Source organism: Gouania willdenowi, chromosome 13, assembly GCF_900634775.1.
Source record: "Gouania willdenowi chromosome 13, fGouWil2.1, whole genome shotgun sequence".
NCBI classification, from domain to species: Eukaryota; Metazoa; Chordata; class Actinopteri; order Blenniiformes; family Gobiesocidae; genus Gouania; species Gouania willdenowi.
In genome coordinates, this window is record NC_041056.1 from 17,930,860 (window position 1) to 17,945,738 (window position 14,879).

The window sequence follows — 14,879 nt, forward strand, 5'->3', positions numbered from 1 at the left end:
TCAGACTGATGCACAAGAATTTTAATTTTATGGTGTTGAACTTTGCCTTTATAAATAATTATATTAAATATTAAATTCATGTCATTACATAGCTGTTAATTGTAGGGCAGGGATTACAATGTTATTTTTGAAATTTTTCAAAGAAATATCTGACCCTTTGTCTTTTTCTTTCTACTTTACAATAATCTAACGGTTTATTCATCCCTATAGCTGCAATTATATCCACTATTATCGTTTCAAAGAGTGGGTTCCATCCTCTTCTATCAGATCATCATAGCCCTTATTCTCTCCATTTGCTCAATCATCTCCATAAGTATTCAAGTATGAAGCCATTTAAACTTCCCTGACCATTTTTGACACTTTTGTGTAAATGGTTTTTCCCAATATCTCATGACTGAAAAGCTGTTTCCAAGCAGTGACAACAAGAATGCAGTCATTAATAGATTTTATGAGATTGTACTGTGCGAAGAAAAAACTCAAGCAGATGGGTTTAATCCTGTACCTGTCATAAGATTTTGAACTCAGTTTAAGTGGTTGTGTTGTAATTTATTTTGCATACATATTATTAATATTAATAACAAATTCCCTGGTCTTTATAGACAGTTTTTCTTTTGCTATCTGCAATTGAATGACTAGTTATTATTATTCAATTGTAAGCATTTTGTTGTCATGTTTTCTTTCTCCCCGTCTCAACATTTTACTGTACAAGGCAAGACGATAAAACTATGCCTTTTTTTTTCAAATAAATACAAAAGATCCTGAATCCTTTAATATAATTAGTTTTATGGCTATTTAATTTGTTTTTGCTTGTAAAAGTAGCCTACAACTGATAAGAAGTATTAAAATGGCACTTCAAAAAAAGCCCTAGATGGATAGACAGAAAGATGGATATTTGTGTGTGTGCCGCCTGATGGAGCACTGGGTTGTGAGTATGTGTGCGTGTCTGTTGCCGCGATGACGTTACGTGATTGCTGTGTGATTGCTGCTGAGCTGTCACTGCATGGAGTTGCTTTGTTCCTCAGACAAAGGTCTTCTCTGCCTTTTTTTACTGGCTCTGCCATGATAGAAGTTAGAGAAAAGTGAATTTGTAGACAACTGTGTGCAGCCACAGGGCTGGTCATTAGTTTGTATTGGGCAGCCGTAAAGCAGCACGCCTTGCCACCGGGTCAGAGGCAAGAAAGTTGCAAGTGTGTTTTTCTGGCCAGAGACAGCAGGGGTAGATGAAAGACCCCCAATCACCCCATAAACACTTGTATTACCCTCAGAGAGACTACGAGATAGATTTGTTAAGGTGAAAAAGTCACTTAGTTCTGCTTTAATAGGAGTGTGGCAATAAGGTTAGTAGACCCTCTCTTCGGTCAACATACTCTCAGTGGTCTCTTCTTAGTTTGAGAGCTTTCTTCATGCCTCCGTGCTTATCAGTATTTATTTTAGTGACCCACTCACTTTCTTTGTCTGATCGTCCCCTTTCATCCACTTTCCTCTCAAACATGAAAAGGCCATTTTTGTGTTTTCCCTGCCTTGGATTTTGTATCCTTTGAAATCTCCAGGAGCCCATCAACAGGCTGAGGAGAGGGAGGGCTGTTTGTTATGTTGTGTCTTATAATTCAGACCCAGTCCTTGAAGCAATAATATGAGTCTGGTAAGCGCATGGCTGGAGATCTGTTCAAAGGATTTTCTACAGTCAGCGGATTTGATTTCTCATTCATTCGTTCATCTTTTTCAGGTTTTTCTAGCCGACCCATGATGCAAAGCTGTGCGCACCCTGAGCTCGAGAACACTTTATCATAGAGACAACACACTGACATGGAAAAACTTTGGTTAACTAGGCACTTGGCATATGGTACAAATAACCTCATAGTAAGAAGATTAGGGGGATCCTGTTCCCAAAGTGGGGTATGCAAATTGTCATAGATGGTACTAGTACTAATGCTAACATTAGGCTAATGTTAATGCTATGTTAATGCTAATGCTGGTTTAATGCTATGTTAATGTGAATGCTAGCTAATGTCAATGCAAATCTAATGCTAGCAAATGTTAATGCTGATGTTAACGCAAAGCTAATGCTCATGCTATTTAATGCTTATGATAGGCTAATGTTAGCAGTAATGCTAGGCTAATGCTAATGCAGTATTCAATGACACAGGCCAGCACCTGCATCCTCACTTGCATTTTCTTCAATAAATGCAAATATTCTAGTTATATATTATTCCTCAACAGGATACTGTAGGTAAAATTCAGAGACAATTTTCACTTAGGGCTACATTGTATATGACATTACATAAGGTTTTTTTAAGTGTGCAAGAGTAGGGGGTGCATGGCTTCAGGTTAAATGTCTGAAGTGGTACCGGTGTCACGGTCTGAGTTTGTAACATGCTGAGATTGTAAGCTAACCTTAACCTAATCCAATAAACAAATAAAACATGTCCCTTCACTTTGAAAACAAAAATAAACAAAACTGAATTATTTTTTTTAGCAAAAATTTATTTTCCGGTAGTGCGCATGCGCATATATATTTTCTTATAATCAAACCAATCAATAGAATTGTTATAGAATGGACAAACCAAGAGTAATGGCAACAGCTATTGATCAGCCCAGGATTTCTAATTTGTTTGTACTATTTTCGTGAATAATAACAACAAAAAGCTCATTTAACCTTTCGATTATTTTTCATTCACATCCCAAACTCTGCATGGTGTCACTTTTTTTTACTCACTATCTTGTCCACATGCTTATCAGCAGATCCTGGTTCTACTGGCAGACAGGCAGACTGGTAAACTAGGCTTGGTCTGACTTTCATCAGCAAGGTGGCACAAAGAGCCTGGCAGGTGAAGGCAGACACCTGAGGGGGGGGGGGGGCAGGCTTTGACACTTCTATTAACCTTTGTGAGATGTTCATTTCCCCCACCCACCCCACCTCCCTGCTTCTCACTATATTCCCCAGTTGCTCCTCCCCAGGGATTTATGTTGTCTGGTAACCATTGCTTTCACTTAGTTTTTCCTCATTATATTTCTGTCATTTAATGCACAGCTAAATGTTTTAAGTGAACAAATTGTTGCCATTTACAAATGTCATTCATTTGAAAAAATTGAATTTAATGGAAAATGATTCTGACAGATTTAATCACATCTAATCTTGGACCATATGGTCGCTTCAACTTGGGAACAGTTTTGTACAGTGCTTGATCATTTGTACACATTAGTTTGACAAAAAATTACAGCTTCAACTAGGAAGTAGGTGAAATCCCTTATTATTTCCTTGTGTCTAATCTGAATGTCTCTCTTCTCTCTCTGCTTAGGAATTCTCGTTACTACAGCTGGACGATGTGGTGGACCAACGAGTCAACGTTCTTGGTTTTTCAGTATTTAACAAAACACATCCGTTCTTCGAGGATTTTGTGCTTAGTTTAAACCGTTCCTGGCAAGAGAACTGTGACCATGCACCCTTCGCTGGTGTCCCAGTAAGTCTTCAAAACACAATCATCTTCACATAAAAATATTAGCATTCATCTTTTGATACAGATTAGTTAGTGGTTACAAGTTAATTGAATATATTACCCACCAGTTGTTAAGTAAATATGGTCAAAGAAAATATCTTGCGTTAATGCTATTATTTGCATTAACTTGCATGTACTGAAAAGTATACAACATGTATAGAATACTGTAGCTTATCCAAAACATAACCACTCATTCTTCACACACTTTCATATCAAAGCAAAAACTTTGTTGGCAGACTTTGTTTTGTTTTGTATAATTACTAAACTTCACCATTGCAACCTGTGAAACCCACAAACACGAGAATTTTTCCAAACATTGAATGTTCTGGGTAACTGCTGTATAATATCATACGTTTCTGCTGGCAGTTATTCCTCAAACAGCTCATTATTTTCATTTTGCAGCTCACTTATTACAATTTAAAATTACATCAGGTGCTTTCAAGGAAAACCATAGCAATTTGTTTTCTAAACAACCTCCCTGATACATCCATTACGCTCATCTTGATCAGGTAAAAAACATCAACATCAAACATTTGCCCACAGCATCGTCAAACAGGTGTCTTCAAGATTTCCTTAAACGCCTCTTCAGAGCCACGATGCGAGGCGCGAGCCCTCCGTTGGAACTACTTCAAGTTTAGCAGATTGCTCACTCACACTTAGGCACATGGGGACATGATTAGATCTCCTGTTTAAAAGACAACCCACTGTAATAGCACATCCTATCCAATCTGATTGTGTGGTACTGTAAACTCATCACCATTGCCCTCATTTATCAATCTTGCGTGAAAATGGTTGCAGGTTTGAGTGTGCAATATCGAAAACGGATATCGGATAAAATTTTCTGAATTTCTGATTTTGTTTATTTTTTATTTTTCCCCCTACTGTTGCTGATAATTGTTCTTTGTTTGAGTAACTTGATCAAGCCTTTTCTAACATTCCACACTACAAAATAAGTAATTAGGATTATTTTTTATTTTAAAAAATAAAAAAATAAAGTATGTATGATTCATGCTGATATGGTATCAATGTCGGTATCGACCGATACGCAAGGCTGCAATATCAGTATCATATTGGAAATGAAAAAGTTGTGTCAGGACATATGAAACATTGGAATCTGACCAACTCCAGCGGTGTTGATAAATGTGGCCGTTGAATTTGTCTCATTAACAGGTTACGCCCCTAAATATTCCTGGTTCGGAGGCCACGCCCACTGAGGTCAAACAAACCCTGGCATAAAAATAAAATTATCAGCATCTTCACATCTGAGGTGGAGCAAAACAAAGATGTGCTTTTTGGCAGTGTGAAAACTGGAATTAAAGGAGCTCATAAAATCTCTCTGTGGAAGAGAATAACAGAGGCGGTGAACAGCGTTGGTGTAGCACAGGAACGGACTCTGGCTGAGCTTTGAATAGAATTCTCAGAACTAACGTAACCAATGCCTGATGATGGTTTAAAATACATTCTATTCATCCACAGCCTAAAAGGTTATGTCTGCTATCTGATCAAGACAATTCTTTATATTTAGGTCAAGAAAAAGTGGTTGAATCAGGTTGGCGAGCACGTGCCGTCTGCACCACCATCATCATCATCACAGCAGAGGGTCCTGGAGAGACAAATAGAAATACGCTGTTTATCTGCCTTAGTTTTCTGAACGCTTGGGGCAATAAATAAGACGTTCAAAGAATATAACAAAACTCTAAAAAAGCCTTAAAATCAATGTTTAAATTACAAGTTTATTTATTTATACACACTTTTATTCAAACACAACAAGTTCAACACCAGCACTTAGGGTTAAGGGATCTGCTCATCATCCCACAGTGATAGCTCAGTACTCACATTACTGTGATTGATTTGCTTTCATGGATACTTGTACTTTTTTGAGTACATTTCTAAATCAGTAATTTTACTTGTACTTAAAGGCACAACGTGGACTTTTTGCCCTAAAGAGTTGACCCATATGAGTTATTTTAAATGATTCCTCAGGCCAATATACAGCACTTGACAGTATCAATGCTCCGAGCGGGGCATCCCTTTTGAAATACCGACTATGTAAGTTTGGAGGAGACGAATCGTCTTTCACCAGGCCATGTGACCTGGAGAATGCCTGGGAAACGTTTCACTTTACTGCAGTCACGTGACCATAGTCTCAGATTTACATAGTTCCCACGTGGCGTCACAACATACAGGCATTTCCCGACCCGGCGCCATTGCTGTGGGCAGCTGAAATGAATTTAACCTCTGTTTACAGTCAAAAGAGCACAATATGGTAGTTTTGTGTTGGGTTAATGGTGCACTAATCGCCGCGATAGTTCAGTTAAATATGGATTCTTTAGTAAGGGCAGTCGGCAAGTCAGAGCCGCAACTTCGGAATAAGGATTGTCTCAAAAGTTACACAGTGTGCCTTTAAGCACGTTTTAAAACAAGTAAAGTAATTAGTTACATTTAAACACCCAACCGTTACTGAGGAAATTATAATTTTTTGTGATTATATTTTATTTATTTAATCCATTCTTTGTCATGCCATTTCTGATCAGTGCCCAGCTACTTTCTTGGCTTCAGGTTGTGAGATATATATATATACTGTATATATATATTTTTTTAGTGAATTAGTTTAAAACAAATGTTTTACAATTGACAAACCTTTTATTTCATACAGATGCCTTTGGCTGCACAGGCTGCGCTGACACATCAGATGTCACTCCATTTACCAACGCAATAATAAACTGAACAGGCTAAAATAATGTCACACACTTGAGAAATGGTTGTACGCACGTTGTACGCACAGATATGAGTGTACAAAGGGTTTCTAAATGAAGTCCCATGTCCTTCTTCTCCTATAGCAGGACCTAACTGCCATAGTTTTTTTTGCAAGTCTTTGCTTAAGGGCTTTATTAAAAGCTTAAGCTCAAGTAATAATATACAATGAATACACCATCCACTTGCAAATATAACCAAATATGTAACTTTCAAATTGGATACAAATTTTCTCATCAACTTTTTCTGTTTCAAACAAGCCAGGCGGTGAAAATTTAAAATGGTTTGAACACAGCATGTAAAAAAAACTGTGTGATCTCTGCACAGTGTGATACTGGGATACTTAGTGAGCCCACAGCCTTCTGGGTTTGTGACTAATTAACTAATAACTAGAGAGAATAATGGCTGACACTGGCAAAGTAAGAAACTGATTAACCCACTTTTCCAAGAACATAGAAATGGAAATGTCGTCTAATCTTAGTTGCACCAAATGTGTGATGGTGACCTCTTCAACTGAAGCATTTTGATCATTTAGAAATGAAGAGTTGTAAAGGCTGATCAGCTATAAGAGGATGTGGGAGGAGAGGTTGAAAAATCTAAATTGTGTGAGGATTCAGAAAAGTTATAAACAATTACTTGAACATTCTCTGAGTTTTGTGATAAAAATAGTATTTATATATATATTTTTTATTACTGTAACCAAAAGTGCAGACTGGGCTTTAGAGAAAGGGTCACATTTCTGTGATTATCAAAGAAGTTGACTTAAGACGTCTTTCTCTCTTCAGCTAATTTCTTGTGATACTTCTATTAATTCCTAATGATTTCAAACAAGTACTTGGTATTTTGATTATTTGGCACATGCAAAGACAGGTTTCTCTGTCCTAAATTTATATTTCAAAACAAACCTTTGGAACGCTAAAAATCTATTTTGTACAAAGCAACTCTCACTGTTGTTATTGAAATAAACTATTACATTTACATAGTAATGGCTTGAAAGGAATTCGTATTCCTTCTCTCTGCAACATTGGCTGAAAAGTCTCTCACCATAACACCAAAACAGCTATTAGTCAAACTAAAAATGCATTGATTTATCACTTAAATTTGTTTATTTGCTATCTTCAATTTACTAAGTACATGTTTGTAATACATCAAATATTTTCAGTTTAAAGCATGGGGATCTTTTCAGCTCCAAACACAAAAAAAAAACAAAAAAAAAAAAAAAAAACTCATAGTCTGAAATAAAGAGGCTAACTTCATCTCTGGTTGTATTGTACAGCTTCATCTTTAAGAGCACCTGACATTTTAATCAAAAGTACACACAGGACTCAGTGGTTGTGATGCTGAGGGTGTTTGTAGTGGGGAGTTCAGAGACTGAGCAGCTTTCCTGCAGTTTGCTGGTCTCCACAATGAGAGGAGAGTTGTAATTGGAATAGTCAGTGTGTGCCAGCCATAGGGGAGAAGAACAGGAAGGACAGAGTTGCTCTGAGGAAAAGAGAGAGAGAGAGATGATGGATTTCAATGCTGTCAGCAGATCAGAGTCTGTCTAATGATCTAATGGAATAATCTCACCACCACTCCAGGGACAGGTTAACCCCTCAGTGACCATCAACCACTGACATGTTACACTTTCAGGTTTTTAAAGCCGTGCGTGCGTGCGTGCATATAATGTGTTCACCTACCTTCCTCTTCTTCCTGTGCAGCTCTCGTCAGCTCTGCTCTTTGATGCGGTGTACGCCGTGGTGGCAGCCGTCCAGGAGCTGAATCGTAGCCAGAATGTCGGTGCCACTCAACTTTCCTGCAAGTCCTCGAAAATCTGGGAGCATGGCACTAGCCTCATGAATTACCTAAGGATGGTAAGATTTCCATTGTAGAATGTAGCTTCAAGTGGCTATTTTACATATTATGAATCCTTGAAAACACCAACCATTATGTAAAGTCCCACCGACACTTAATGACAGTCTTCATGACACCTTATTCATGTTAATGACAGGTGTCATGTCATAATATAGACAGCGTAATGTCAGCCTTATGTATAAAACTTCAAGCAAAGTGTTACCAAAACAGGATATAGGCAAATGTAATAATTTGAATAAGTAGACCACCATCTCAAAAATGATTTACTTGGAGAAGAGGATATGGCCAAGATGCAGTGGATTCAGTCTAATGCTGCATTCACACCGGATGCAACACAAAATATTTGTGTGTCCAGATTACATACTAAGTCAATGGATAGACGCAAAATCTTTCCTGTGCGGCGTTGCGGTCCAATTCGCACGTCAAGAGCGTTGGCCGTGCGAGTGCACTTCGGATTTTTTGTCATATTTGCAAGAGTTAAAAATATTGAACTCCTGTGACTGTTTCGCATGATGAAAGCCAATCAGAGTCTTTGTTGACGATAACGTCAGGCCGTCAACACGGACACCGGTCTGTTCACCCATTCAACCATGGAGTAGAAGCTGTGTGTGACCACCTGGAGCTGTATGACACGGCCTTTATAACCAGGATTGGACTAGGAAGGATTTGGCGTGGAGAAGAATCAGCGAGGAGGTGGTAGTAGCAGGTAAAAGTTCTCTCTGTAGCACTGAGCTAGCATAGCATTTGCCGCTAATCACACCGGCTTTTTTCACTGGTGGTTTATGTTTATGAGAGGAGAAAAAGGAGCGCAGCTCCTCGCTTCAGCAGGCAGTGAAACTCACCGAGTTGAATGTGTTGCTGGTGGGCGGGGCTTCACTTCATATGAAGCGAATGGGGACATTTTTTGATCCTGCGAAACCTGCGCAACGTTTTTTGCAACAGATGCGTCCGGTGCCGCTGAAGACGCATTCGGTTTGACACTTATTCCGGCTCCTTTGCTTTTTACATGTTGTATTTGAAAACTGGAAGCTTTCATCTGCTTCGTATACCCACCAACACATGTTTCTGGTCGAAGCATTTCATCTCCTACCTGCTGTTAATGCTGTGGTTCCAGATGTATCAGCACATCGTTAGAACCTTACTAAATGTACTGGAGTTAATGTAGAATATTGGCAAAGTTAGGATCTGAACAGCATATGCTGTGGCTGATCACAACCGCAAAATGTCTGATAGCTTATTTGCAATGATTCTTATGAGAATTGACAGTTGGCCTATGGCGAGTGTTACCTTCGCCAGGTTATCTCCGAACCGTGGTAAGGAGGTCTGGTATTTCACTGAGTTTTACCCCAGCCGTGGCTCGTTATTACCGGTAACAACAGCGGTCCGTAATGCCGACTCTGCATACCGGGTGAGTGCAGGGAGGAAGAAGCAGGCAGGTATCTGAGGGTATGATGTGTTTTAATCCTCTCTTATCTTAGGTAATAAACACGCTGCATCCAAAACTTACAGAGAGCGCACCTGTGAACATCTACTCCCGAACTGACCAGACAAAACACTACATTTCCCACACGTAAACAACCCGGTCAAGCCTTCACCTCCCACAATGCAACACCTCTCTTAAAGTGACAGGCCGTGCCTGTAACACGAGGCAACGATTCCGAGAAGCAAAGTAAGAAAACACTGACTACCTTAAAAAACATAATTGCAGAAATATTTTATTCATGATTAAAATATATGACACAGCTTGTCTGTCGGAAAGTGTAAACGGTTATGTTATATAGCAATTTTATTACCACAGAAGTAATGTAGCAACGTGGAATATGATTTAAAAAATAAGAAAAGCCTATGTAGCAAAGATTTCTAAACTTATGCAAAAACTATTTCAGTTTTTTTATGCAAAAGAACCATTTTTGCACACTCGAACCCCAAAAGTCACAGACGTTTTGTCCTGACTGACTTCTAGGAGGGGCCAGGACAGAAGACAAAATGGTAACCAAGGAATAATTGCAACAGAAATCAGAGGACTTGAAAATAAACCAAGGGTTTATTGACCAAAACGCAAAGTTCCAAAAGGTTTAACAAGAATAAAAATTAAAAAAGAATTAAAAACAGTCCCTAATAGGGATACAACATTAACAGATAAAGGATGACAAAATACACTACTCATTCTAACACAACAGAACAGAACAGAAACAAAAGAAAAAGGCCTTTTTCAGCGTAACACTTTAAATCACAGGGAACACACGTCCACACACAGGACCACCACAGCAGCAGCAGCAGCAGCAGCAGCACACACACACACACACACACTCACACACACACACACACACACACACACAGGCTGGAGTCCACTTTGATCCACTGGCTCTCAGCAGTGTGTGAGACACTCTGAGTGGCACCATCCGACCTCCTTATTTAATACCACACCTGAAATGTGAACACACACACTGGCTAAGACACACACTGAAACGCAGAGACACACACTACCACACATACTGTAACACATAACAACTGGTTGAAAATAAAAAGTGGAGTCCAGTCGATATTTATTATTTAACTTGATGTTTTTGTTTCTGGGAAAGGAAAATAATCCAGCACAAGCTCAAGGAGAACATGCAAACTCAGCTCAGTATTTTAGTGTCGCATTTCGCTCTAAAAAGTGCAGATCATGCTTGACAGCAAAAAAAGACCCCAGCAAAAATCATGCCAAGTTAGACATATTTTACCATCTAAACTACAAAAACCAAAGTTTTTATACTTCATGTAGTAGAAAAATCTGAGTCAGAAGGCAATACATGAATGTATTGTTTTGATATTTACAATGAATGAAGCTAATAATGTGTGTTGTTTCCCCTTTTGACGACTCCAAATCCTGTGGGCCAGTTTATATTGATTATGCAGACAATAGAGGACGCGTTATGAAGTTTTGCTGTCACTGAGTATAATGTGCTTCTGTTTGCAGGAAAGGGGTGTTAGTAACCTAAGTAGTTTGTATGACATAGGCTGGGTATCACTACGCTGTTTGTCTTTCTCAACTACTGGATGCTAGCATGACTAATCTATTCTAATCACTCTATCTTTTTCCTGTAAATGGACTTTAATGTAGCCCTGTCTGAATATCATTACTCTAAATTTCATGTGTGATTTCATATGACGCCAACTCATGTCAGTCTAACTATGACTTATGATCAGATTAGTTATCCTGAGGGAACATTTAGGAGGGTTTCTTTAACATATGTCTGTCTCTGTGTTGGGCAGGTAGAACTAGAAGGTCTCACCGGCCACATTGAATTCAACAGCAAAGGACAGCGTTCTAACTACGCCCTGAGGGTTATGCAGAACACTAAGGATGGCCTAAGGCAGGTAAAGTAACTGCACTACTTTTTATTTTAACCTCAAGCAATTTGTCCTTGAATGGAAATGAAGCCTTGGCTTTATGTGAAAGAATATTACTTTGCTTTTAGTAAATGTAACATATAGAAAAAGCTTGACCTTAATGGAGCCAAATTAGGACAAAAAAATAAAAATGTAACACTGAAAAATCACATGTTGATATTGAAAAATACATATTTTCAAAATAGAAATAAATTATTTTGAATACATTTTCTCTTTTCACTTCCATATAATTTAACATTTGAGGTTTAATTCTTTTCAGTAACATGTTTTGTTTTGTTTTTTTCACTCTCAATTTTTTTTATAGTTTCAAATAATTTTTTCAGTTTCAAACTTTTGTCTCTGAAGTGGCGCAGGGGGGCGTGGCATCAGTGAGAGGGGTGTGAAATAATAAGTGTGGCTAGAAACCATCCCCAATTACGTTGTGTTCAGGGACGTAGGAACAACTCTGACTCAACATTTTCTATACACCATATTCATGTGATTGGAAGTCTAAAAATTTATGACAGTGACAAACTTACCATTTAGAAAGCTGTTTTAGAAAGTACAGAGCACCAATTGCGTTGCAAAAGGGATACATTTTGCCACAATTTGCAGTTCAACAGCTACATGTAAGTGCTGACATATCCAACAATTTCCACATAACTGTGAGCTCAGTAAAGTGTCCGCTTCACTTGAGATAATGGCGCCCAGTCGGTTTTTCAGCTTCAGATTGTATTTTTTTCAAGTAGAAAACATTTGGCTGTAATTTGGCATACATTTCACTAAAGCTGCTGAGCACGAACTCCAACACCTTCCTGTTCCCAGCAGGGCACTCCTGGCGAATGTTGCAGTTGTCTTTATGGCAGTGAGGTAACCAGAGCTGCATCATCCTGCAGGGAGTCGGGATGACATTTTCTCAGTTCTTATTGCAAACAATCCCCATTATCCTTTCAGCAGAGCACTTGATGTAACAAAGGACAAAATAAATGAATCCAAACATTAGCCATGTCCCAGTAGAGGCAGGAAAACTGTTTCTGTTCAGGAACAAATATGTACATTGAAGGGTATCTCAATGTTTTTAAATGTATTATTAGTAATAAAAGCATGTGCACAGTTATTTAAAGAAATGCACTTAAAGTACTTTTTTTGAACAATTTTATGCCATAAAATACAATCAATGGGAAGCACCCATGTTCAGCCAGATGTGACGTAAATTTTCAATTCCAGTGCAGTGTTTACATTAAGTCCCACCTGGTTTTCCTTTTTATTTCTGTTTTTGTCGTGCTTTTCTCAACATTTTCTTTAATGTTGCTTTAATGTTTTTCTTTATTACTGCAGACAACATAAGGATACGTGTTGGAGCTACTTTATATGTGTCTGGAGTAGTTCTTGTGAGCTCTTGTTGCGCATCGGAGCATCCACATTGTTGTTTTGATAACAATGCTAAATTTTAAATAGGAATTTATAAAAATCTAAATTCAAAGAGTTTTGAATATAGAAATAAATCTATGTGTTTCTGAATAAAGTATATACCTATCATATATACATACCCGACCAGTTTTGAAGTGTTTTTTTTTTTTTTTTTTTTCATTTATGAAGGGTTGAATGCACTGATAAAACTTGCAGGGTGCAGTACTTACACCAGTGGCTAATAACCACTGGTCAGTGGTGGCTGGTGTAAAATATTCTAAAGAAGGCTGTGCCATATCAAGTCAAAAGTCAGTTTCAGTAACCATGCCGATACAACAGAACAGAAATGGCAGGATATACAGTAAGTGCTCTGTGAAATAACAGTTATTTAAGGCCAATATTAATAACTTGAGGCATTTTTGCACAAAACAAACAACATTACAACCAAACTTTGGGCAATAAATGATTTTATTTTCTACACGTTGTTGGTGCAAAATCATATATCTCATATATTTGTGTGTGATCATCTGTGTACTTGCATGTCACTGCTCTATATCCATCCTGTGATGTCTTTCTCTTCCTCTCTGCTGAGTCATGTAGCTAAGGTCACAGAGCAGATAACAACTAGATGGAACCTGACCTCAAGGTCTCACAGGCATAGCTAGATGGATAAAACAGCGCCTCCAGACGCGCGCACACACACACACACCCCTCCCCTCCTTGTTCTTCTTCCTCCTCATCCTCTTTCTCTGTGCTAAAAAATATGTTAATATTTTGAACGCGGAACGAGAGAACACGGAAGGAACTAACACTCCCGGGGTGGAGTAGGTGGATCTCTGGGGGGACCGCTCCTCGGGAGCCTTTCTTCTGGACAATACGGGACAATTCTTTGGCTGAAACATCATGGGTATATTCTGATGAGAACTCTGTTTTCTTTTTCTTTGTCTCAACGGAGAGAATATTTGATTTTCATTGAGATGCAACAACTTGTCTTTTTTTATAAAGGGTCATCTTCCTTTTTATCCACTAACATTGCAGAGCAAAACAAACTTAGTTTTTATTAAAGTTATGGACAAATTGCCGTTACAAAGTTTTTACCATCATTTTTGTGTGTGTGGGGGCCAAAGTTGAAAAAGTTGTTTCCTCCCTCCCTTGTTATTCCACATTTTGTCAAAAGTCAGCTCCAAACGGGTGAGTTGGATTTTGCACGGCAGTTGACGTCACATGCCGAAACTCCTCCTACTGACAATCCTCTTATCTCCTAACATGGACATAATACACGCCTCCTAGAATGTGAGCTCCTCCCTCTCCAACTATCTAACAGCTAAAACAGTGCTGCTGTTTAATATAGAATATATATTATACTTTATTGCCATATATGTAAATGCAAACTGCACTACTGGATGCCCAAACTGCACTACCTTTTCTGCTGCCAATCATGTTGGGAGTCACTGCTTGGAGCCACGGCCATTGTTCACACACATCAGCTGTTAGCACTCTGTGCTAATGCTACACCAGTCTATGCAGCGAGACCCAACATCTCTTGGGAACTCAGGAGGAAACGATGGGGATGTTTACGGGAATGTTTTGTGACTCACAGCACAAACAACGGACTCGGTTGTGAAATTAGACGGCTTCCAACTTTTACTTGGTGACGGACGATGGGGAGCGGAAAGGAGAGAGTCTGGCTGTCTTTGTGTGCAGAAAGGAGGAGGAGCTGCTGCTTCTGCTCTGGTTCTGCAGCAACACGCACACACTTTTCTGACTCAAATTCACATTAGCTGCTTAAATAGCCATGTGTATTACTATAATGTGCAGTTCTTTGGTTGAAAACAATAAGAAGAGTGTGTGCATAGCAAAAGATAATCGTTAGTGATCGTAGTTGTGTGTGGACTCAGTCTACAGACACGCCTATTCATCGATATGCATAAGTAGCCCGTGAAGCATCCCGTTTTGAGAATTGCTCTGAAAGTCACCTTTCAGAGGCTA

At 38.7% G+C, this 14,879-nt stretch overlaps 1 protein-coding gene across 1 annotated transcript in view; it reads left to right on the plus strand.

The window, feature by feature from the left end:
* Positions 1–14,879, plus strand: part of grik4 (glutamate receptor, ionotropic, kainate 4) — a 381,843-nt gene that overhangs the window by 295,994 nt on the left and 70,970 nt on the right. Inside the window, exons 9-11 of the mRNA XM_028464526.1 lie at positions 3,300–3,461; positions 7,952–8,104; positions 11,364–11,468. Of these exons, the coding sequence (XP_028320327.1) occupies positions 3,300–3,461; positions 7,952–8,104; positions 11,364–11,468 (420 nt within the window). The remainder of the gene's footprint in view (positions 1–3,299; positions 3,462–7,951; positions 8,105–11,363; positions 11,469–14,879) is intronic.